Genomic DNA, 25,285 nt, shown 5'->3' on the forward strand with positions numbered 1-25,285 from the left:
ATAGGTTTACTGTACACCTGAAACTAACACAACATTGTAAATCAACTATATTTCAATAAAAAAATTTTAAAAAGAAAAAAAATCAATCTTAGATTCCTCCTTCTTCCTTCCTCCAATATGCTGCTGTCACAGCCTAATCATTCCGTCTTAGCAACTTGTTTCATCAGTTCCTTCATATTCTCACTCTACTGCCTTAGTTTTTATAGTTTCATCTGGACTGTTTCAATAGTCATTGAATGGATCTCCCTGATTTCAGCATTGTGCACTTCCAAGCCTCCAACTACCCGGTCGCCCAACAGATCTACCCAAAATACAAATTACTGCATCTTCCATTGCCTGTAAAAGAATAAAATCGAACGTCATGGAATAGCTATTGATTGATGGAAAGTAGATGAGCAGGTACATTACACAACAACAGCTATTCAGTACCTGATCTGCCAGTTAATTTTAGGCAAACAAATGTAAATTGAGTTTCTCAGAGTTTCTTTGTAAAGACCATGTTCCATTTTTCACAAACTTCTCTGTGATAAGCTGAATTTCAAGTGCAAAAACTGAATCTGTAAAAGCAAATGAAGATACATTTAAGGGGTGAGGGAGCGTGGATTGGGCTTGAATAAGGTAGGGGTTCAAAAGTGTGTGGTGGGGTGAAGGAAATAAGAAAGATAAAGGAAAACTTGTTAGGAGAACTTGAAAATAAAAAGATATTCTAAAAACCGCAGCGTAACTTTTGACTTGGAATTTTGGAGTCGCTGGTCTCTTAAGAGAAGTACAAATCAGAAAAGAAATGCAAGTTGTATTGAATGGAATTGATTACCAACTCTTTGATTTATTCATCCTCATGTTTAAAAAACCTTTTGATGAAATGAATTTTGAGCTAATTCTTGTGCTAGATACCAAACTTCTTTTGAATCTTTTCCTTCCCAGACCTAGATACTGGTCTTCTCTAATATCAAGGCTCCCTTGAGCTTTTGCCTTGGCTTTTTGCTCTGTTCCTTCAAGGAACATTCCCTAGAAATAAGTTTCTTCATGTGCTCCCTTGAATATCAGCTCATATTTCTTTTTTTTTTCTGTTTATTTTTATTTTTTTAAGATTATTTTATTAATTTTTATTGGAGTAAAGTTGGTTTGCTCAGCTCATTTCTCTCCTTATTTGTATTCTTCATCTCTTAACTTACATACTTTTTCGCTTAATGTCCTTCATTGAGATGTGAGAGTAAGAGACCTGGGTGTACACCTAGAGTTACTTATCCTTAATCCCCGCCTACACATTGTCACCAATTTCATGAAGAGAAAACCAATTATTAACAAATTTATTCTCTTCTATCTATACTCAGTAGCATCTAGTTAAGCAACTTTTCCTCCATACTAAAAGCAATAACTAGCCATTTACTCGTCCTGGATTTAGGCATTTTTTGTCAGCTCCAGACCTCTTCAACTTGCTCAGGGCTGCCAGGTGACCTTTTCTCACTTAACATTTAGACATTCAAAACATGTCATTCCTCATCTGCCCCCTACCATTTCTCTCTCTCTCTCTCTCTCTCTCTCTCTCTCTCTCTCTCTCTCTCTGTCTCACACACACACATACACACACACACACATACACAAAACTCCTTAATGATGGTTTCCTGACAATGTCAAGACAATGCAATGGGGAAAGAATATGGTCCTGAGACAACAGTATATCCACATGCAAAAGAATAAAATTGACCCTCTATCTCACACAGTAGAAACAAACTTAAAATAGATCCTAGATCTAAGTGTAAGAGCTAAATTATAAAACTTTTAGAAAAAAATATAGGAGTAAATCCTTATGGCTTTGGATCAGGCAAGGCCTTCATAGATATGACATCAAAAGTAGAAGTGACAAAAAGATTGGATTTCATCACAATTAAAAACTTGCTCCTCAAAGGATGCAATTAAGAAAATGTAAAGACAACCCTTAGAATGGGAGAAGATATTTACAAATCACAGAATTCATAAAGGACTTGTATCTAGAATATAGAAAGATCTCAGAAAAAGACAAATAACGCAATTTAAAAAACGGATAAAGGATCCAAATAGACCTTTCTCAAAAAAGATATGCAAATGGATAGTAAAGTGTATGAAAAGATGATAAACATCATTAGGCAAATGCAAATTAAACACCTTAGGCAAACACCTTAGGCAAATGCAAATTAAAATAACATGAGCTATCACTTCACACCCAGTAAGATGACTATAATAGAAAAAAAACATATAATAACAAGTATTGGCAAAGATGTGGAGACATTGGACCCCTTCTTATACTGCTGGTGGGAATGCAAAACAGTACAATCACTTTGGAAAATAGCCTGGAAGATCCTCAGAAAAGTAAATACAAGATCCAGCAATTCTATGCTTAGGTATACACCCAAGAGAAATAAAAAGCCTATGTTTAGAAAAAAACTTGTACAAGAAAATTCATAGCCACATTATTCACAATAGCCAAAAAGTAAAAACAATCCAAATGTCTAAAAAACTGATGAATGGATAAACAAAATGTGGAAAATCCATGCAATGGAGTATTATCAACCATCAAAGGAACAAAGTACTCATACAAGATACGACATAGATGAACCCTGAAAATATTACATTAGGTCACCCAGCCCTCTGTCCTGACTTTCATCTGGACACCCTTGGAGGTCCAGGCCCTCCTCCCACAGCTCACCTTCCCAGACCAGGTCAATTTCCTTGGGTCAGGAAGTTTAGCCTTCCTTTTCTTCTCAGAGGTGCCGTGCTATTGAAACCCTATAGTTAAGGTTCCCAGGGCTTTATAAGCTTTGCATGTATTCATAAGGACCTAAGAACAAACATTTACAGTCTCTCAGTTATATAGATTAAAATCACAGATATAAGCTTATATCTGTAATGTAATTTTAAATTATATTCTTAATTTTAAATTGATAACTTTTAATGATCTTTTTGCAAAACATGCCATTATAATGCCAGTGGTTATTTTTCCTTACTCATATAACTTTAGATATTTTTTATTCAGACATTTTAATTGGTATTTTAATATGGGGTACAGGTGTATTCTCACTGTTATTAACACTGACATGAGGTCGGAAAGCTAAAGTGCCACCCCTGGCCTTCAGGTGTTCTCCAAGGCCTCAGAATTTTCAGCTCATCAGGTAAGCGGAACAGCTCTCTAGACCCTGGACGGGGCCCTGGAGTGCAGGACCTAATGCCGCGCTGGACAAATCAGCAGCATCTCCTCCCCCCCTCGCCCCGCCCCTTTCTCCTTACGCCTTTCTGCTTTGGTGGAGGCTGCGGCAGCTGTAAATCCTCGGCTCTGGTCCAAGATACAGATTCCAGGTTGGTGAGCAAATCCGTTTTCTGGCCAGCCACCGCTGTCCCCACTAGTACTCAGAGGTTGACGCGCCCTACAGGTTGGTTGGGAGGTTCGCGGGTGGAGGCAGGGCGAGGGAGACCTCTGCAGTTTTGAGTTGACTCAAGTTCAGGAAGAGAGTACAGAAGAGGCACCTTTGGAGCTGGGAGTAGCCTGTGTAAAGATAGTGATAATGAAACCCTGATTCTGGAAGCTGAAGGCTGTAGGGGCGGCAGCTCTGAAAGTTTTGATAGGGAATGATGGCAGACCCTGCGGCTGGTGTGGATCCAGAGGTCAGCAGCCCTTCCCCCCATCTCCAGCCTTTCTGCTCCAGGAAGTGAGCACCGTTTATCCTACCGCCCCCCCACCCCGCCCCGGGAGGCCCTGACTCCTCCCAGAGGGAGCTGGGAGACGAGCCTTCCGCATTCAGTCTGTGCAAAGGCCGGGCTGGCCCGACAGCCGTGCATTTCCCCTTAGGTAGCAGGGCCGTGAGCGGTTGTTCAAGAAGAAAGACCAAACGAGTGAGCGCTCTCAGTTGCTCAGAATCTATGTAAAACTCCTTGGTTTGCTCAGAGGAGCTTTGACCACATGGAGCCTCACATCTGGAGCCTCCGTGTGCCGGTCACCTGGAGATGTATGCCATCTGTGTCTGGGCCACTTACTGTCACTTGAAGTGACAGGGCGGTAAAAGAAATGGGGTCCCTTCCCTTTAGGAGCTCATGATACAGATAATTTATCTTTTCATCCTCACTGCGAATGAACTCAGCGAGATTAGCAACAACATTTAATCAATCAATGAAGACAGAAATGTGTGGTTAGGAGCATGGGTGCTGCAAACAGAGTGCCTGGGTTCAAACTCTGCCTCTGACACTTAGACGCTGGCTGTGTACCCCCCACCTTTTGTTTGAGCTCTTTGAGCTTGTTTCTTCCACTTATAAAATGGACAGAGTAATATTTATATTATAGAGTTTTGGTGAGGCTTAAGTGAGGCAGAAGTTTAAACACACAGGAGAGTGCCTGAAAAAATAGTAAGTACTCAAATTATTAAGTCATTATTATGGACAAACTCAATGCCTACCTCAAAAAATGCAAAATCAAAACAATTTTTGAAAGATTAGAGTAGGGAATAAAATATGTACAAATGCACTATGATAAAGGAGACTATGACTCCTTCTGACATCTCAACAAGTTAAAATACAGCAGGGTTTAAACGATTAGGAATTACAAGTGGAATATCACAAATGCAGAAAAAAATGATTAGAATTTTATTATCTAACCTAAAAAAAGACACGCAGTTAATGGATTATCTAACACTCAGGGAGAAGAAAACCTGTGCAGGACAATATTTTAAGAATTTGGAAAGTTATTGAATCATTATAAATTTTGAATGCATGAGGTAGTGATTTTTTGAAGTTTTAAAAAAAATTTAAAGTATGTTCCAATTCAAACATTTATCGAGTGCTTCCTGCAAAAGGGCAAAAGAAAATTATTTCCTCAGCACAATCTCAACTCATTTACTCATGCAGTTGCCACGTGTTTAGATTTTTACCCTGTTTTCACTAGAACTCCCAGTTCGGGGGCAGTCCCACCCATCTTATTTCTAACTTTCATTCAGAGCCCCAGCCTGGACTAGTGTTATTCTGAAAGCCCTTTTAATATCGAATTGTGTGAGCTTTCATTCTAAAAGATGCTTCAGATCTACATATCAGTCCATTCTTTGGCCTCCCCCACCCACCCTCCTCCTTTTCTGTTTTGCACCCTAAATTGCATTTACCTGGGAAGAAGGCTCCTGTGTTTAAGGCAATGCTTCTGAGGCCTTAATGTGCATACGAATTACCTGAGATCTTATTAAAGCGCAGATACTGAATTGGTCTCGGTGAGGCCTAGAGATTCTGCATAAAGAGCTCCACTGGACGCCAGTGAGGCTATTTAGCAGACCGCACGGCCTTTTTCTGGCATCTGCTTCTGATTTAACTGGCCCTAGTCGTGAATTTGGCCTGTTTCATTTGCTAATTTGATCTTCAAGGTTCTTCCCCTTAAGGTCTGCTATCTGCGCTCCTCACACAGCCAGACTTATCTTTCTGCCACCCACACTGCTCTTGAGATGTGTCCTTAGTCAGGGACTCTGTTGGCTTTTCTTGTGTCCTCTGGGTGGCGATCAGGAGTAGCAGTGGTCAAGCGCCTGCTGGCATGTGAGCAGGGCTACGCAAACCCTTTCTAACTGAATGTTAGCCGACTCTGTTCCCCTCGCTCCCTTTCCCAGCCTTAACAAGAGACATCAACTCTTACATAATCTTTTCTGTTCAAGATTCCTTCTCTGCCTTGAATATCTCAAGTAGAGCATTAGATGGAAAAGTAATAGAGAAATATAATAGAGCCACATACATAATTTAAATTTTTCTATTGGCCTTATTAAAATGTTAGAAGAAACAGATGAAATTGATTTTAATATATTTAACTCCATGCTTCCAAAATATATTTAGAAAAAAATCCATTAATGAAATGTTTTAGATTATTTTTTCTTACCAAATCTTTGAAATCCAGTGTGTGTTTTATACTTAAAACATCTTATTTCCAACTAGCCACATTTCATGCACTCAGTAGCCACCTGTGGCTACCATATTTGACAACACAGTTATTACTTGTGCTTAGAAGATCAAAAACGCCAAGCCTCAGTTTTTCTCATTGCATTTCTTCTATTTTGTTTTTGTTAGCTCTAATGAGTTATCATTTACATTTAATAAGTTAGCAATTTTAAGCATACAACTCCGTGAGTTTTGAGTTGTATATAGTTGTCCAAACAACACAATCATGATATATATAGGGGATTTCTGTCACCCCCCCCCCCCAATTTTTTTGTGTCCCTTTGCAATTCATCCCCTTCTCACAGCCCTGGGCCCTGGTATCCACTAATCTGATCTCAAATAGTAATGTTTTGTCTTTTTTAGTATTTCGTATAAATGGAATCATACAGTAACTTATCCTTGCTGTCTAGCTTCTTTCACTTTGCGTAGTGCTTTTGAGATTTATTTTGTTGTATATATCAGTACATCCATTTTCTTGGTTGGTAACACTCATTGAGGTCATGTTTACAGCTCACTCGATCCCCAGCAATGCCCTATACTCACCCTGCTCATCTATGCTGTATCTCACAGACTGTTTTCTTAGTCTGGGACACTTTCTCAGGGCCTTTCTCCTGTAAGGGCTTCTTGTTACTGAGAGGCAATTTGATATTTTTTATCCTACCACACACTCAGGAGGGGAAAATTGGTGACAGTTACAGGACCTGTTACTAGACTCAATGGTCCAGTCACTTGGGGTGCATAGCCAATGGACACACCAAGTACTTTTGATTAAAGTAGAAGCATTTCTTACTTGTGACCAGTAAGGAGACAGGGAGATAGCTCTCAAAGTACTGTCTTTCCAAACAGCTGGATCAGGGAAGTTCTATGTCTGGGGTACGTGCGTGTTCATGCAGGGGCAGGCATGATCTTCCATGTAGTACGGGTTTCTCTAGGTTGCCAAAAACTGCAAGCAAGCAAGTGCTTGGTTGTTTGCTTATACTTTGATAGCTTGTTGATTGGAATGCACTGTAACCTTTTTGAAACATCTGGTGTTTGGAACTTGATGCAACTTAGTGGTTAGTTTCTGCAAAACAAAGCACACCTTCATTTAACCCCATTCCTTCCCTACTGCTGCCTAGCTGACAGACCTTGTGTTCTTTAATTATGCCCACACTGACCAAGCTGTACATCACTGTACATCTGCCTTTGCAGGGGGGGCCAGACAAAGAAACACTGTGGAATTATATCTGCTTTCAGTCACCCTGCGGCCTATCCTGTACACAAGGGTCACAGCTGGGGTCAGGGGTAGTGCGCCTCCAACTAGGCAGTGCATTTGTCAGCTGGCTCTTCTTTGGTGGCCCAAACCAGACTCCAGCTAGGCAAACGGAGCATATGGCTTCCAATGAGTAATTCAATGCTGGAATAGTAAAAATAAATAAAAAAGTAATCTTAAATGTCTTTAAAAAATTATGTGATTTAAGATTGACGTATTTACACTAATATGTATAAAATAGATAACTATTAAAAACCTGCTGTATAAAAAGTAAATAAATAAAATAAAATTCAGAAAAAAATTATGTCATTTAAGACAACAGTAATATAATTTAATGACTGAAAACTTTCAAGAATGAGAATAAGATGTTTTTCAGTGGGGACATACATATTAATTCAGCCCAGACAAAAAATAAAGTTAGGATTAGTTCCAGCATCTTTAGTTGTCTTGTCAGAGAAGCTACTAGCTTTCTTAACTGACCCTTTTTTATGCCAGGAACACAGAGACTACTGGGTGAGGTCCAGCATTCTCACATTGTCCTTAAATGCCATCTTATTAAATCTTGTTATGAATTGAGGTAGTGGATTTTTCTCCTAGGTCCAAAACAAGGAAGAAGATATGAAAGGGGGTGAGAAAGTGATGCATTCATTCTTATACAGATATTTATATAGAGCTGTTCATCCACCAGACTCTGCTCTATCCCTATTTCTGGTAAAATACTGAAGAGGCTCTTTTCTTCATGGTAAGAAGGCAGAGCACTGAAGGACTGAAGAGCAATGACAGTATAAATGTAGTGACAACTAGTTTTTATTGAGACTTTTCTACACATTGGCTCAGATAATTTATCACAAGCGTGCTATAAGGGAGGACTTGTTATCAGCAATACACAAAACATTAAACCACATCTCAGATCAGGGATTACCCCAGTGTTCCAGAACTAGAGACAGAAAAATTCAGGATTCAGACCTGTGTCTGTGTTACTCCAGTGTCAGTGCCTTCTCTTCTCACCTCACCCTGCCAGGGCAAGGGAAGCAGCCTGAGTCCTGGGGATGTGCCACCAGGAATGAAGCAGAACAGGGCCGGAGAAGGAGCCTACACATAGCTTAGGAAGAGCTGTAGGATGCCTTCACATGCCAGGAAGAAGGGGACTATTATGCTGAATCAGTGCAGCCCCAAAAATGAGACAAGCACCAGTCAGGAGGTGGGTAGAAAGAAGCTGAGCCACTTTGTGACCTGAGCACCCTTGCAGGTGCGTGTGGGGGGGCATAAAGGAAACATTCTCTTCCTTTAAGGACCAGACAACAACCTAAGGTTTGGATTTGCATAAAACTAGATTATAACCTTTACTTTGTCACTTATTCATTCTGAGACCTTTGGTAATTGAATACCTTTTTAAGAAGTTCACTTTTCACATTTGTAAAATAGGTGTTATTAAACGTATCTTATAGAGTTATTGTGGGATTGGATTACATCAATATACTACCTGTAAAGAGTTCAGCCATTACCTCACATAAAAAGCGATCAGAAGATGGTCTCTGATTATTTTCTACCTTCCACTGTTCCTTGAAACAAATACCTGCATGCATATATACTTGCTTGCATTAATGATGATTGTCTTTGCTACGTTTTCAAAAATGGATGTGTTTCTTGCTCGAAGTCTGAATGGTACACCTCCTCGTAGAGTATATATTTCATTCACCGTTATCTCCCCATACCAACTATAGCACTGTGCTTGACTCTTAGATCCTCTCCCACAGCATGCCTTGTGTAAAAGCTGTGGGGTTGGGACAACTCTGAACCAGAAGTCACAAGATAGCTTCTCCCTCTTATTTTCCTCTCATTCAATTTTTTTTTAATTGAGATATAGTTCACAGACCATAAAATTCATCCTTTAAAGGTATACAATTCATTTTGGGGGGAAAAATCACAAAGTTTTTCAACTAGCACCACTATCTTATTCCAGAATATTTTCATCACCCCCAAAAGAGACCCCAAACTCATTAGCAGTTATTTCCCATTCCCTCTCCCACCAACTCTTGACAACCACTCATCTACTTTCCATGTCTGTAGGTTTGCCTACTCTAGATATTTCCTGTAAATGGAGTTATACAGTGTGTAATCTTTTGTATCTGACTTCACTCACTTAGCATAATGTTTTCAAGGCTCAATCTTGTTATAACATGTATTGATACTTCATTCCTCTTTTTCCTCCATTTTTATACTTTTCTCCTATTAGCGATTCTGAAATACTTTCCCCAAATGCTATAAGACCTCTTTGTCCCGACCATTCCACCAGCATACCTCTGCCTCAGGTCGTTTTTCTGTGAACTCTCGCTAGAACATATGTGGCGTCGACTCTCCCATCTGTCCCCTCTGTCCCCCACACACGGGCACCTTAAGACTCCTGTCAGAGTTTTGGACAGGCCTGGTGAAATCTCTTCTCCCAAAGCACCAGGTCTGTGACTGACTTTGACCACCTTCACCACTGTCTTTGGTTAAAGTTATGAGGTTTGAGGACAGAGCTTTGAACTAGGACTCTGGACATGATAGGTTTTGCCAACTCTACGTTTATTTATTTATTTTTTCTGGTTTAAACTAGTTTAATGAAACAATAATGTCAAGAAACATTTATTGAGCATATACTATATTCAGAGGATTGTCCTGGGTCCTCCAGGAGATACAGTGATAACAAATACATAGTCCAGATACATAGTTCTCAGGGGCTCTCAATCCGAGGGTAGATACACATGAAAACACCTAACCATAATACCAGACAGAATGAATCAGGGGCGGTAGCTGAGGGACAACTAGTAGACATAGCAAACATCCATTGTTTCACCTGCCCACTGCCCCTATTCTTCTCACAAGTCTCTTGGTTTTCTTTGGGCCACCCCTTTCACTCTCAGTTCACAGTAGAGCTGATTCAACCTCCATGTCCAGGTTTCTTTACCTGTAAAATGAGTATACTGACCCTACCTCGAAGCATACTTTTTTTTGAATTTTTGAATTTTATTTTATTTATTTTTTATACATCAGGTTCTTATTAGAACACATCTACAATTTTATAAGATGTGTGATTTTATAAAGTCATTACTGTCTCTATTTCTTTATCAAGAGGCTAAAAATACTCTTATTAATTCAGAGTTTTCCTATGAGAGATAAAACGGGAATATGATTTCTAAATCACAACTGGTTATACAAGAGTTAACTGTAAAGATAAAACGTCACCTTATTGTGGTCACTTTTGTTTCTTTGGGTTTTTTTGGGAAGGTGACCATGAGAGATGAAAGGGCTCTGTAAAGAGCTGTTAGAAGGTAGATGTGTCGTCACAATAAATGATGCTTTTGATCTTGGAGATTAGATCCTGGAGAGCAGTGCCAGCACCATGTGAAAGAGAGGTGAAGGAGCTCATGAGAAAGGTCTAATCATCTATGGAGGGATGAGGAGGTTCTAGAGTTTTCTTCATCAAAACTTGAGGACCTGTGTGTTGGACACTGAGCTAGTTCAATAATGAACAAAAGCAGTCTCTGATCTCATGGAGCTTATATTCCAGCGGGAATATTCAAACAATTAAAGATCCATATTAGGTGGTGATAAGGAAAATCAAGCAGGTAAGTCTATTGAGAGTGATGGTGTGGGTGGCCATGCCTTAGCTAGGCTTGACAGAGCAAACTCTTCTGATAAAACATGTAAGGAGAGAGTTGAATGAAGTCAGAGAGCCATGCAGATACCAGGGTGAAGGGGCTTCCTTGCAGCAGGAACAGCAAGTGCAAAAATCCTGAGGTAGCGGCATGTTCTGGTGCTTTGAACATTGAGGCTGTGTTTTGGTGGGCTGAGAAAAGGTTAAACAGACAGTGGCCTACCCAAGGCCACTTCTCTCCAGCACATCATTGTCCCTTCATCCAGTAGGAGTAAAAGGAAACCGTGATCATTGCTCTAATGAGAGTGCAAATTGCTGTCTAATGTGAGCAGGGGCAAAGAACATGCTTGAAGTTAGAATGAGAAGCTCTTGTTACCCCAGGTGCTTGACCTGTTTATCCAGAACAGTCAGCCTGCCTTTGTCTGCCTCATTTCTTACCCTGAACCCTTTTTTTTGGCCATCTACCCAGGATTCTATACACAAGAAACACCTTAGAAGTCAGGGCTGGGCAGGCCGGAGCCAGGAGAGTGGCTACAATGACTTCAGCAGTCCTGGTGGACATCCAGGACGAAGTGACCTGCCCCATCTGCCTGGAGCTCCTGACAGAACCCCTGAGCATAGACTGTGGACACAGCTTCTGCCAAGCCTGCATCACGGGGGATAGCAAGGAGTTGGGTATTGGCCAAGAAGAAGAGAGCAGCTGTCCTGTGTGCCAGACCAGCTACCAGCCTGGGAACCTGCGGCCCAATCGGCACCTGGCCAACATAGCGGACAGGCTCAGGGAGGTGGTGTTGGGCTTGGGGAAGCAGCTGAAGGTGGTTCTTTGTGCGCACCATGGAGAGAAACTCCAGCTCTTCTGTAAGGAGGATGGGAAGCTCATTTGCTGGCTGTGCGAGAGGTCCCAGGAGCACCGAGGTCACCACACGTTCCTCATGGAAGAGGTGGCCCAGGAGTACCAGGTGGGAGCCCAGATGGAGGGAAGGCAGGTGGGAACAGACTCCTTGGTAGATTATTAACTTTTCTTTATGCTCTAATCTAATTTCTTTGTAGTCCATCTATTTACGTAGAGGATGAACCTAGAAAAAGCCCCTCTGGCCAAGAGCAGAGACTGTAGCTCTTTCTCGCTGCTCATGATTGGTTCTGCATGAGTGGACGATGCTGCTCGGGGCCAGCAGCGGGCAGGGCAGGTAGAGTTCAGGGGATACGTTGGCAGTGAGAGTAAAGGACTTGAAGTGGTTCATGGTCAGGTTCCTTCCCCTGGAGAAAAGAGAATCAGCCTATTCCCAGTGGTTTCTATCCCCTGTTTATAAAAGATAACTTTGACCTTCTCAGTTTTTAATTCCGGGACAGGCATCTCCTGAGGTCAGCATAATAATCTCTCCCCCATTCATTCCATGTCTCCACACTGAAACAATTTGACACTTGATCCTGCTTGACTTGATGTGTTTCTTCCAGGAGAAGTTCCAGGAGTCTCTGAAGAAGCTGAGGCAAGAGCAGCAGGAAGCTGAGAAACTAACAGCTGTTATCAGAGAGAAGAGGGCATCCTGGAAGGTAAGAGAGATTCTTCTCAAGGTGTCCTGGGACGGGAATCAGGGCAGGATGTGGGAGCCGAGGGCAAAGGGGACCTAGTTCTGTCTGTTCCCTGATTTAGCTAGAAGAGCTTCCCTTTGCCTCGTCCTTCACTGCAACCCTTCCAAACAAGGGTATTGTTCTTGGTGCAGAGCCAGGGAGAGAGAAGGGGGAGTTAGAAAATGAACATATCAAAGGGAATCTAGGTTTTTGAAGACAATCATGGGAGAGGAACCATGGCCATTGGCAGCCCTTAATTCCTGATTCTGGACCTTGTTCTATAGTTTCGAGCTCTGAAAGTTGGAAAAATAGGTCATGCACAGGTCACTCTCAATATCGAAAACTGGAAGGGGAGGCTGATGGTGAGTCCTGAGAGGCCAGAGAGGCTGCTTGGAATCTAAATCCCACCTAGGAATCTAAGTGTGTATCTCAGAAGCCTAGATAAGACAGCCTGGGGCCAATGGTCTGAGAAGAGCTGAAGGGAGAATAGGAGAAGAGAGCAGGTTCTGCAGGACTCACTCCCCCATTTGCTCATTCCCCCGCAGTGAGACCTGCCGGGAAAGCAGTACAGAGCCTGCCTCCCCAACCCCTTATACCGGAGACCCTCAGCTCAACAGACTAGCAACCTCTTTCTCTTCCATGTTCCTGAAGAATCAGATGGAACCTGAGAGACACAGGATCCAGAAGCAGTTTGATCAGTTGAGGAGCATCCTGGACAGAGAGGAGCAGCGGCAGCTGAAGAAGCTGGAGGAGGAGGAGAGGAAGGGGCTGAACATCATCGCAGAAGCTGAGGGTGAGCTGATGCAGCAGAGCCAGTCCCTGAGAGAGCTCATCTCAGACCTGGAGCGCCGGTGTCAGGGGTCAACAATGGAGCTGCTGCAGGTAGGAATCGCAAAGGAGCCCGAGGTCTGACGGTCAAGGCAAAGAGAGGCTAACTTTCCTTCCCTTCTGATGTGGGACTCCTTATCTTGGTGGGGGAAAGAAAAAAATTTCCTTTGACCCTGTAGTGCCTCTTCCCTATTAAACAGTTCAAAGTTCATGGATAAAGCACAGGATAATTAAAAGTACAAATGCTAAAGGAATGTCTCATTTTTATTTCTTATGTATAAAGGACAGTCCAAAAGTTCATTTGATACAATGTAAAAGATCGAGTGATGTTTTACTGCAGCATTTCTCAATCTTGGTACTATTGACCTTTTGGGCTAGAAGATTCTTTGCTGTGAGGGGCTGCCCTGTGCATTGTAGGATGTTCAGCAACATCCCTGGCCTCTACCCTCTAGATGCCAGTAGCATCCAACTAGCTGTGACAACAAAAAAACCCTCCAGACATTGCCAAATGACCCTGGGGAGAACTTATCCTCCCTCCCCCTGTTGAGAATCACTGGCCATTAGGTACCTGTTGTCTCTGATGCCGTGTTGGGATTGGTCAGGTGCTCTTCACTCAGCTTAGTCACAGGCAAACACATACCAAACTCAAGTACTTAGAGAATTTTTATGTAATTACCAGCCCTTCTTTGCTTCACTTTCTTCTCTAGGGCAGCATCATTGAACATGTTGTAATAGAAGTTTGAACAGGACTTTTGAGGCACAAACAATGAGCTCTGGTCTGTGTGTGTATGTGGCTTGGGAGGGTGCAAGCTGTCAAATCCAAAGAGATCTGATGGAGAGATTTGAACTGAGGTTGAAATCTGAGCGGCTGCTGGCTTCATAGAGTGAATAGTGGGACTATTAAGTTGAAGCAGGATGCACCTTGTGACATTCTGGAACCTTCAGGCTCTTCCTTATTTTCTGTTTGCTTTCTTGCTTTCCTCTTGCTCCCTTTCCTGGTGGAATAATCATTTCTCTACTTATACTTGGGCCCTAGTATTGGGGTCATGGGATAGTTATTTTCCACCTGTTGGAGATTTTCCTCATTCACTGCTTCTGGTTTCACAACTTCAGTTTATTCTTCTTGCTTTTTTCTTCATCTTTGATGTTGGGTTGCCCTAATGCTTGCTCCTTCCCCCACTTGTTCTAGCCCCTTTACAAGTCTCTTCAAACTGGAAAAATTGCTTCGTAAGTGCAAATGGATCATCAATTTATATAATAGCTAGTCCAGGCACCTGTCTAGACTCTTCTACCCACTAGTTAGTATGACTGCCCAAAGGTCATTTTAACTAGAGTGTTATCTCACAGTCAATTTCTCCAGAACTTGCCCATCACAGACACTTCCTCCTTCTCTTTTCCATGTTTGTTTGACATGGTTACCCATTAAGATTTGACAGCTGGATGCAAGCCTGCAGCTTTCAAGTTTCAAAATGTGAACCCTGAGAGTAAAGCTAAGAGGAAGAGGCATGAAGTATCACCCTGATTTGATCATTTGAGTTCCTTATTACAAGTATGCCTTAAGATTGATACAATCCTGGATCCACCTCTACCACTTTACATATGCAAGCCAGTTTGAGTTGTGTTTTTGTCAAATACAACCAAAAATAGCTCCAATACCATGAAAATAGTTATTCCTATGTTACACAGATCAAACCATTAGCCTTTCCTTCTGCTGCATTGAGGTGTATAGAGCAGAAGTTAGGAAGACCAATTCGGAGGCCATGAGACAGTTCTACTCAAATGAGGCAGGCAGTGGCAGTGATGATGATAAAGAGCAGTAAGGGTGTGAAATGCACTGGCTTGGTCTAAGATGGGATGTCAGGTAGCTTTTAGGACAGTACTTTGTCTACATTTGGTGACTGGATGCTGGGATCATTGAGGAAGATGGAAGATAACAGAAAAGACCTCATGGTTGCAGGAAAGGTAAGTTTTCTTTCAGATATCTTGAATTTGTGGTGCCCGTGGCTTATGTGAGGGGTATATAAAAGAGATGTAAGCAGAAGTACAGATTTAGGAATCATCAACACATGTGTGTGTTGAAATCAAGAAAAATACACAAAGTCAGAAAAGGTAGCATAGAGGGTTAGGGGAGGTGGAATTTGAGAAACAACCCCTTTTCATGGCCCTTGTGTCCTCAGCAACCAGAATGTGAGCATCTCAAAGACAGAAATCAGGACTTAGTCATGTGAGAGCATCTAGAAGCAGGCACAGTGCCTGGCAAATAAAAGATGAGGTACATATATAACACCACACACACACACACACACACTCTCTGTTGTAAAAATAAAGGTATTAATGAATGAATTGTATCATTTCCTGACATCCCTACATAGGGTCTCAGGGAGAGTCTGCTTTCAGCTCTTATCTTTACTTTTTGGCCTCCATATTGGATCATCTCTACCTCTGTCATCAGGGGGTGGTGAGAATGGGATGAGGGACATGGATGAGGCTGTAGTAGAGGACAAGTCCTATTACCCTTGACTTAACCTGTCTCTTCCTTTCCTAGGATGTGAGTGATGTCGCGAAAAGGTACGTGTAGAACATGACGTGGTTCCCTTGGGTTGCCAAAAGACTCCTGTACCCATAGAGTTATCTTGTGGTCAGTGGGAAAGGAAAAAAAAAATCACAAAGCAGGGAAGATTTAGGACTGTGGTGTCTTGAGTGGCTTTTCGTGAGAATTTGGGGTCCCCCAAAGTAAAGGGAATGACTTGGTTTCAATGGTAGGAGAATTTGAGTGGCAGAAGGTCACAAATTGGGACAGTAGTGTTCTTAAGAATCAAGGATTACCATATCACTGACTCACCATGTACCTCGTGATAGAACTCCTTTTCCACAAACCTCTGTACCTGCTTCCAGTCCTGATTCTAGTAGCTCATAGCTACCTCAAAATACGCAGGGATTTTCTTTGCCCACATACTTTATCAGACGGAAATTTCCCATTTGCTTTTTTTTTCCAAGGTCCAGAAATCAGCTCTTGGGACACCTGCTTAAATTTCCCTTTCCCCCTCGGCTTTGGAACAGGCCATGCCTTGCTACCTAGTTCTCCTCAGTCTTCCATTTTTCTCAATTCCAGTAAAAATATAGACCCGAGGTCTTGAAAAGAGTGGCTTTGGCCCTGAAACAAAAACATGTTCTCTTCTCTATCACCTACTCTAGAATTTCTTTCATCAAGGTGACCCCTAAAGTAGCCCACATACCTGGTACCTTGAAGCGCCTCACGAACACATGACCTATGGAGCCTGTTGTCCCTTCGGAAGTCTTTATTCTCAGTTTGGAGGTGAGGACATTTCCTTTCTCCAACTGGCGTAATGTTCCCAGAGACCGAGAATCCTAAGAGGCTGTTCTGAAGGTCTTTCTCCCTAGGCCTCTGCAAGACCGTGAGACCTAAATCACAGACTCTTCTAAGGGAGCCCTTCACCTGATACTCTGAAAGCCCTAGCAGCAGGTCCTGATGTCCTGCCTGTCAACACAGATACCTGTAGGCCCTCTAAGAGGGTGCTGACATTTTAAGTATTTTGTATCTTTTTTAGAGGTAGCAAAGGATTTCCCAGCCATTATTTTATTTAATATTATACAGTCTCTGGGATGCAGAGAAAGAAGGGAAAATTATTGTATTTTACAAAACAACAACAAAGCAAACAAAGGAACAAAAATGAGGCTTTGCGGGATAAATCCTATCAACTTTCTTTTTAATTGATGTATATATAGTTGATTTGCAAGAGTATATTAGTTTCAGATGTACAACATAGTGATTCAATACTTTTATAGATTATACTCCATTTAAAGTTATTATAAACTATTGGCTATATTCCCTGTTCTGTACAAAAGATATATTCACCCCAGTATTCATCGCAGCACTATTTATGATAGCCAAGATGTGGAAGCGACCTAAGTGCCCCTCAACAGATGAATAGATAAAGAAGATGTGGTATATATATATATATATATATATATATATATATATATGAAAGAGAGAGAGAGAGATACTACACAGCCAATAAAAAAAGAATGAAAATCTTACCAGTGTGTACACAGATGGTGAGAAGCTAGTTTTTAGTCCAGTTCTTCTGGCTCCTATGCCAGAGGTCTTTGCAGAATGATGCTAATTTTCTTCAAGGAAGAGTGTTGAAGTTCACCAGGGGGCCTGGGAGATGAAGGAGACAGGTGTTAGAGACACCCAAGGTGAGCAGTGTTGAAGATTCATAATGTCTGTTCTCTCTAGGAGTGAGCTCTGGACCCTGAAGAAGCCGGAAGCTCTCCCCACCAAGCTGAAGAGTATGTTTCGAGCCCCAGATCTGAAAAAGATGCTGCGAGTGTTTAGAGGTGAGGAGTTTTGGGGAACAGCGTTTGGAAGAGAGACCATGGTAGCAGAGGAAATAAAAAGAATGCAGGGTAGGGTTGGTATTTGGGAATAGTGTCAGGGAAAGAGATCAAAGAGGGAGGGACACAATGTGCTGAAAAGATGCAGGTCATACTGAAGGGGGAATGAAATGGCCGGTTCACATCCTTATAGAATTCCCTTCCACACCTCTCAGCCAGGTAAGGGAGAGACAGCAGACCTGAGACTGATGGTTCTATATAATGTGATTGACTCTTTATCATTACAGAGCTGACAGATGTCCAGAGCTACTGGGGTAAGTAGAAACTGTGGCCTCTTTGAGCTGACATGTTCTTATCCTTGCCAAACATACCCACACACACACTCTCAGGTATGAGGTGTTGCTGTTTCCCCCCAGCCCCCTAGCTCCACCACCTAGCTCCAATTCCTCCCACCCATATCCTCGCTTCCTCTTCTCAGAGTCATAAGACCCACATACCCATTCTCATCTGCTGATGCTGTACCTTTCTCCCACAGTGGACGTGACTCTGAATCCACACACGGCTAATTTAAATCTCGTCCTGTCTAAGAACCGGAGGCAGGTGAGATTTGTGGGCACTCAGCTGTCTGGGTCTCATCTGGAAGAGCATTATGGCTGTGGTGTCCTGGGCTCTCGGCACTTCTCCTCAGGAAAGCATTACTGGGAGGTAGACGTGGCCAAGAAGACTGACTGGATCCTGGGGGTGTGCAGTGATTCAACGGGACCTACGTTCTCTTTCAACCAGTTTGCGAACAATCGGAATGTTTACTCCCGATACCAGCCTCAAAGTGGATACTGGGTGATTGGGTTACATCATAAGCACGAATACAGAGCCTATGAGGAATCGTCCACCTCCTTGCTCCTCTCCATGATGGTGCCCCCTCGCCGAATTGGGGTGTTCTTAGACTATGAGGCCGGCACGGTCTCCTTTTACAATGTCACCAACCACGGCTTCCCCATCTACACCTTCTCTAAGTATTACTTTCCTACCACCCTATGTCCATATTTTAATCCTTGCAACTGTGTAGTCCCGATGACCCTGCGCCGCCCAAGCTCTTGAACTTTCTGCTGTTCCCACCATCTGAGCTGTACTCTCTACTCCAAAGCTCTTTTGCATCTCAGCTTCTCCTTTCTTACCTCCGATTTTCCTGTGTTCTCACTCCTTTCCTGTTGAACATTTACTCAGTGCTAGAGCTGAGTAACCCAGCGGTGACAGTGAACATCCTTGACAGATTAATTACAGATCTTGAGATGGGTGAGGGGTAGCTGTCAACATTTTTCCCCTTTTTTTTTTTAAAGAAAGAATTGGAAAATTTTATTCGAGCCAAATTTGAGGATTATAACCTGGGAAGAGCATCTCAGAAAGCTCAGAACTGTTCCCTCAATATTTTACCATTAAGCATGGCATTTGGTGGAGATTTTTCTTTGTTGATGTATGGAATCAAATTTAGGAAATTCTCTTCTATTAATTTGATGTCAGTTTTTGTACTGAGTGGAAAGTTGAATTTCAACATATATTGTCGCTGTAATTGTTAAGATAATCACACGTCATTTTTATTCTGTTCTTGGAATACATTGATTTATTTCCATTTTTAAATCTAACACAGATTTCTGGAATAAGCCACTGTTATTCTTCATATGCAATACTGGATTTGTTTTTGCTCATACGTTGTTTAGGTTTTGTTTTTATCTCTGTTTATGAAAGAAATTGACCTGTAATTTTACATTCTTGTAACGTCGTCAGGTTTTATAAAATGCAATACATGGGCAAAGAAATTGCTGTTTTTTTTTATGTAAGTACATATAGGATTGAGTGCTAAAATCCATTATAATGTTAATTTGGGTGGCTTTAAATTCAATTTTAAAAAAAGATTCTAACTTCAGTTTTTACTACAAACTTCATGGATCTTAAAAATCTAAGGTAGTGATTGAAAAAAAAAAAATCTAAACACACTGAAGTAAAAACAGGAGAGAAGAGGAAAATGATCAGTCCAATACAGATTTTTCTGTCAGAATGGGAGGAAAATGTAAAAAGAAAATAATCAATATGAAGCACTTTTAGGAAGAGAATGATTTCTTCTAGCTTCTCCATACCTCCTTTACTTTATGATCAAACATGAACAGCTTGTGCATGAGCACTTTGTCTTTGGGAGAGGGATGCTATATGCTTTTTGAGCTAACTGTAAAAGAAATTATGATGAGGGGGCTGTAAGGATGGAATGAATATCAAGGAGCTGAATATCAAGATCTGGCTGTCCACTATGATAGCCAAGAGGCTCCAGTGGCTGTTGAACAATTCAGACATGCCTAGTCTGAATTGAGATGTGCCGTACATATAAAATACACACCATATTTTGAAGACTTAGTTCAAAATATAATGTAGGGGCTTCCCTGGTGGCACAGTGGTTGAGAGTCCGCCTGCCAATGCAGGGGACACGGGTTCCTGCCCCAGTCCGGGAAGGTCCCACATGCCGCGGAGCGGCTGGGCCCGTGAGCCATGGCCGCTGAGCCTGCGTGTCCGGAGCCTGTGCTCCGCAACGGGAGAGACCACAACAGTGAGAGGCCCGTGTAAGCTGAGAGACAAGAACATTTTATGAAGATCAAAAGGATGTTAATAAATGAGGGATTTCTTATTCTCCAGTTTGCATGCCACATGCAAAAATTTTTAGTTATTTCTGGTCTCCAGATGACAGGAAAGATGGAGTCATGAGGCCTGCATGGGATTCAGTCTTAAGTCCAGAAAAAGCAAAAACAGAGCATGCATTCTAAGGCAAGTTGCTTGGAACGAACCAAAATTTGTTAAGCCTTTCTGCAGTATATCAAAATGTGTGTGTGTGTGTGCATGACTGCATGTGTGTGTGTGCCTTGGGAGTGGGGATTATATCTAAGAAGAATTTTTTGTTTAACTAAGACTAAACATGAATTTTATTCCAAGCCATATCTAGGAGCAAATTAAAGCTTTACCTCTGACACAAGAAAACATTTGCGGGTAGAGAAAGAAGACAAAGTAAGGTGTGAGGTTTAAATGCAGACAAATGAGTAAAAAGAAAGTAAGTTTCCCAAGACTGAAGGAGAAGATACTGCCGAGAGAGTAGAAGCACAATGCCATCTGTAGTATACCCTATGACACACCTCCCAGATCTGCTTTTCAGGACCTATGTACCTATCTCCCAGCTGCTGGGAATATCAGATACTGGGAGCTCACATCTGCACCCCTCCCTGGAATTGTCCTCAGACCCAAGGAACTACCTTATCCAAAGTTTTGTCCTATCACACAGGGTAATCCTCCGCCAATGACAGGATACCATGGGAGTACAAATAACTGGCTTCCTTGCCTCATTATGGGATAACACAGAAGGGCCATTCCAGCACAGGAGCTTCCCATAGTATCATGCAGGCCCCAGATGCAGCCTCATGGTGAGTCAGCTTCTCCTTTGACCCAATCATACATTACTAGTTTTTTACAAGTATAATTCCTGAGATCTCCTCCAAAATCCTTCTACACGCTATTCTATAACCCAGTTTGTATTTATCTAGGACCTTGTATACAATAACTGGAAAGATTGTTTCCAGTAAACTTTTAACTTTCATTTGCTAATTATTGCTGATCACTGCCTATCACTATATAAAGTATACCATGGAGATAAATCTGACACTGATTTTGACCTCAAAGAGATTATACCCTAGTGGTAAAAATTTAGCAGTGTTTTTTTAAGCTAGAATGAACATCAGAATCACCTGGAGGGTTCAATAACATATTACTGTGTCCCAGCCCCAGAGATTCTGATTTAGTGAGTCTGGGGTAGTGTCCAATAATTAGCATTTATAATAAATTACCAGATAATGCTGATACCCATGGCCCAGGGACTACACTTTAAGAACCACTGATGGGCTTCCCTGGTGGCACAGTGGTTGAGAGTCCGCCTACCGATGCAGGGGACACGGGTTCGTGCCCTGGTCTGAGAAGTTCCCACGTGCCGCGGAGTGGCTGGGCCCGTGAGCCATGGTCGCTGAGCCTGCGCATCCGGAGCCTGTGCTCCGCAACAGGAGAGGCCACAACAGTGAGAGGCCCGTGTACCGCAAAAAAAAAAAAAAAAAAAAGAACCACTGATAACCAATGATAACTAACGTAACAGCAAGATAAATAGACCCCTGGAAAATAATGAAAAGAATAAATAATCATGAAATAAGCCAACTGTGGAAGGCTCTCTGGATAGTATGTCATTAAATCTGAGCTAAGAAATATTTGGTGATGGGTGCTAGAAGGGAAAAGTAATAAGACTTTGTAGTTCTGAGAGAGACTATTGTTCTGCTGGAATTATAGAATAGTCTCCCAATATGTCAAAATTTCTTAATTCCATTCCTTAGCTCAGATCCCAACACCAGCTATTCAATCCACCACCTTTACTGGGTTCCCTCCCATGTACCATCTTCTTTTTTGTTTTTCACTTAGCAATTCCTTGTTCTTTTTCTTAAAATTTTATTGACGTATAGTTGATTTACAATGTTGTGTTAATTTCTGCTGTACAGCAAAGTGACTCAGTTACACGTATATATATTCTTTTTCATATTCTTTTCCATTATGGTTTATCACAGGATATTAAATATAGTCCTCTGTGCTATACAGTAGGAACTTGTTGTTTATTCATCCACATAACATCTTCTTAATTTTCAGGACTATTTTGTAAGAATGTATCGTTCCCCTAAACCCTCCACCTCAATCTAAGTCCTGTGATTTTACACACACACACACACACACACACACACACACACACACACACACATACCATCTTGCTTAGGCTTTACATCATGATTAACAGATATAATTAATAAATACTTGTTATTTTATAGCCATATGTAGGTTCTTTCTTAGAGACAAGGGAAAAAAGACATAAGAAGTGAAGTGCAGAATTGCTGTTTTTGGAAATTTTCTACATGGTTTTCTATGTAGGTGAGGCAAATACTTTGAAGTGAGAGTGTCTTTTTAACTCTGGCTCATATTCATTCTCTAGGTCTTCTCTGCTGTATTATGGAATTAAAGAATAGATTTTCTATTCCTCCAGAAACTAGGCAACATGCTCAGAAAGAGGTTATGTTCTCTCGCTGGAAGCAAGAAAACTCCTGCAAAAAATGTGTCTATAACTAATTCCCACAGATACGCTGCACCCCAACAATAAACAGTTCCATCCTTCTTCCTTCCTTCTGATAGGGATTCCAAGGTTGGAAAATGTGAACATCTGGATTGGCTCCCCCTTCTTTGCAGTGTATCTAATAACCCTCATGGGAAATGTCACCATCCTGTTTGTGATCCAGACTGAACGCAGCCTCCACCAGCCTATGTTTTACTTCCTGGCCATGTTGGCCTGCACTGACCTTGGCCTGTCTACAGCCACCATCCCCAAGATGCTGGGTGTTTTCTGGTTCAATCACAGGGAGATTGTGTTTGGTGCTTGCATCACAAGACGTACACAATCCATATATGCACTGGCCTGGAGTCTGCGGTGCTGACAGTCGTGGCCATAGACCGATACATTGCCATCTGCAACCTCCTGAGATACAGCATGATACTTACTACTCGCCAATAAGGTGATAGCCATCCTGGGCATAGTCATCATGGTCCGGACTTTGGTGTGTGTGTCTCCTTTTAGAGTCCTTATCCTAAGCCTTCCTTTCTGTGATGCCCAGATCATCCCCCACACCTATGGTGAACCCCTGGGTTTGGCAAAGTTGGCTTGTGCCAGTATTAAGATCAGTGCTTTCTATGGTTTGATTGCTTTTTCCATGGGATATATTGACCTTTCTGTGATTGGATTTTCCTATGTCCAAATCCTCAGAGCAGTCTTCTACCTCCCGTCCTGGGATGCCCGCCTCAAGGCACTCAGGACATTTGGCTCCCATGTCTGCTTAATGTTGGCCTTCTACCTGCCAGCACTCTTCTCCTTCATGACACACTGCTTTGGCCACAACATCCCTCATTATATCCCCATACTTCTGGCCAATCTATATGTGGTTTTACCCCCTGCCCTTAACCCTGTAATCTATGGGGTCAGGACAAAACAGATAAGAGAGCAGGCACTTAGGATGCTTAACCCTAAAAGCTATTGATATTTAACCCCAAGAGGATCTTCCATGATCATTCAGTGGAATGATAAGATCAAAACAGAAGTAAACACTGGAATATTTTTGTTAAAATCCTCTACGTGTAATCCTCTACTACATTTTCCTTATTAGTCATCATGTACACCACATTAGAAGGCAGAGCTCAAAGATTCCAAAATAATCACTCTATCTTTTGCCACAGGAAAAGTACAACAAAAAATTCTCACATTTAAACCCCACTGATACTACAAGATTCCTAAGGTGAGAAAAAAGTTTGAAAAAGTGGCCCCAGTAACTACCTTAAATACTTTTCTTTCTCATGGGGATTCTCTTCATTCACATGTCAGAAGCTGAAGTCCATGACTATAAAAATGATGAATTTCATGAAAACCAAGCAGGATATAGTGGGAAGAGAAATGCACAATGAGTCATGAGATACAGGTTTAAATTCAGGCTCTGGCCTTGACTGGAAGATGTACGTGAGAATGTCACTTAGAGCTCTTTGAGCTTCGGTATCCTTACCAATAAAATAACTCAAAAAAAAAAAACTGTTGTGAAAATCTCTGCAGCTTCTGAAACGTAAAAACGTTTGACAACAAATGAACACATGTATTTCTAGTGTGGTTGTTACTTCTGGTGCATGTAGATTTAACTTACTAAATCCAATCCTACTATACAGTCACTGATATGAAGTGAGGTCTCCAGCTCCAGATGATCCCATTGCTTGGGGCTCTTTAGGGACTCAGCCCTTACCTTGGTCAGAGCATTTCATTTAGAAAACTATAAAGCCTGAAGAGTTAAGAGGGCTTTCTCTGGGCTTGAGGACTCAGTGAAACCTCATGCCCTGCGGTTCTCGTTAGGGTGAGCTTCAGGGCAGAATGAAATAGAATGACTGCTGACATAATATAAAATCATTCTCACTTGAGTATGGAAGCTAGATAGGATATTGATTGATTTCTCTGGGTATTCTAGGAGCTGCAAAAACATGAAGTTGGCTTCTAATTGGAAATGGGACCCTGGCTGAAATTTAAGGTAGAATGAGCAAGGAATATACAAAGAATAGGGCTAAAGTAATAGTAATGTAAACTAAGAGAGGAAGTGAACTGAAAAAAATGATACTTTGTGTAAATTTATAAAGAAAAATGACCGAATGATCAGTTTCTAAATAGAAATTACAATATTGACACAAACAAGATTTAGAAAAAAACTAAACAGATCAAAATATGAAGGAAGATGACAAAATAAGTCATTGCAGATTTTTTTCCAAGTAAGATGGTAGACCATGATAACTTTTCATATGTTTCTTATACTATATTAACTGTTTTGCAATACTAAAACATTTGCAAAGCTTTCAAAATTATTTAGAAAATTAACATTATCCTGATGACAAAATCAAAAAATAGAGAAAATACAGATTCTCTAAATCATTGCAAATGGCAACACAATTATGAGAAGCTTGACTCAAAGTGGGTATACACAGGGATAGATGCTACCAATTTGTTACAGGGATTTGTAAAGGATGTAGGGACACCAGCTGTTATTCCTCACAATAACTAGCACAATTTTGGC

At 41.5% G+C, this 25,285-nt stretch overlaps 2 protein-coding genes across 4 annotated transcripts; both read left to right on the forward strand.

The window, feature by feature from the left end:
- Nucleotides 1–19,457, forward strand: TRIM6 (tripartite motif containing 6). Of its 3 annotated transcripts, XM_032640229.1 has the most exons (8): nucleotides 1–3,333; nucleotides 11,293–11,782; nucleotides 12,279–12,374; nucleotides 13,044–13,274; nucleotides 15,766–15,788; nucleotides 17,482–17,582; nucleotides 17,867–17,893; nucleotides 18,115–19,457. In XM_032640229.1, the coding sequence occupies exons 1-8, from the start codon at nucleotides 3,203–3,205 to the stop codon at nucleotides 18,675–18,677; spliced, it is 1,662 nt and encodes a 553-aa protein (XP_032496120.1). In that variant the 5' UTR covers nucleotides 1–3,202; the 3' UTR covers nucleotides 18,678–19,457. The 3 variants fall into 3 exon arrangements, 1 of the variants encoding a protein (XP_032496120.1); XR_004351103.1 differs by lacking the exons at nucleotides 17,867–17,893; nucleotides 18,115–19,457 and having other exon boundaries at nucleotides 13,044–15,182; nucleotides 17,482–17,530; XR_004351102.1 differs by lacking the exons at nucleotides 17,482–17,582; nucleotides 17,867–17,893; nucleotides 18,115–19,457 and adding an exon at nucleotides 16,432–16,622 and having other exon boundaries at nucleotides 13,044–15,788.
- Nucleotides 19,458–21,021: 1,564 nt separating this feature from the next.
- LOC116758333 (olfactory receptor 52E5-like) lies at nucleotides 21,022–23,722 on the forward strand. The gene is given in 4 exon segments (XM_032641160.1): nucleotides 21,022–21,034; nucleotides 22,773–23,072; nucleotides 23,075–23,190; nucleotides 23,192–23,722. Coding segments are annotated over 4 exon segments (960 nt in total).
- The last annotated feature ends 1,563 nt before the right edge of the window (nucleotides 23,723–25,285 follow it).

The sequence above is a fragment of the Phocoena sinus genome, chromosome 8, assembly GCF_008692025.1.
Source record: "Phocoena sinus isolate mPhoSin1 chromosome 8, mPhoSin1.pri, whole genome shotgun sequence".
NCBI classification, from domain to species: Eukaryota; Metazoa; Chordata; class Mammalia; order Artiodactyla; family Phocoenidae; genus Phocoena; species Phocoena sinus.

Bases quoted from the DNA above. Each gene is read 5' to 3' on its own strand.
- TRIM6 (XM_032640229.1), top strand. From the start codon at position 3,203: ATGCCGCGCTGGACAAATCAGCAGCATCTCCTCCCCCCCTCGCCCCGC. The intron at 13,275-15,765 runs GTAGGAATCGCA...TTCCTTTCCTAG, and splicing joins CAACAATGGAGCTGCTGCAG to GATGTGAGTGATGTCGCGAA. The intron at 15,789-17,481 runs GTACGTGTAGAA...TGTTCTCTCTAG, and splicing joins GTGAGTGATGTCGCGAAAAG to GAGTGAGCTCTGGACCCTGA.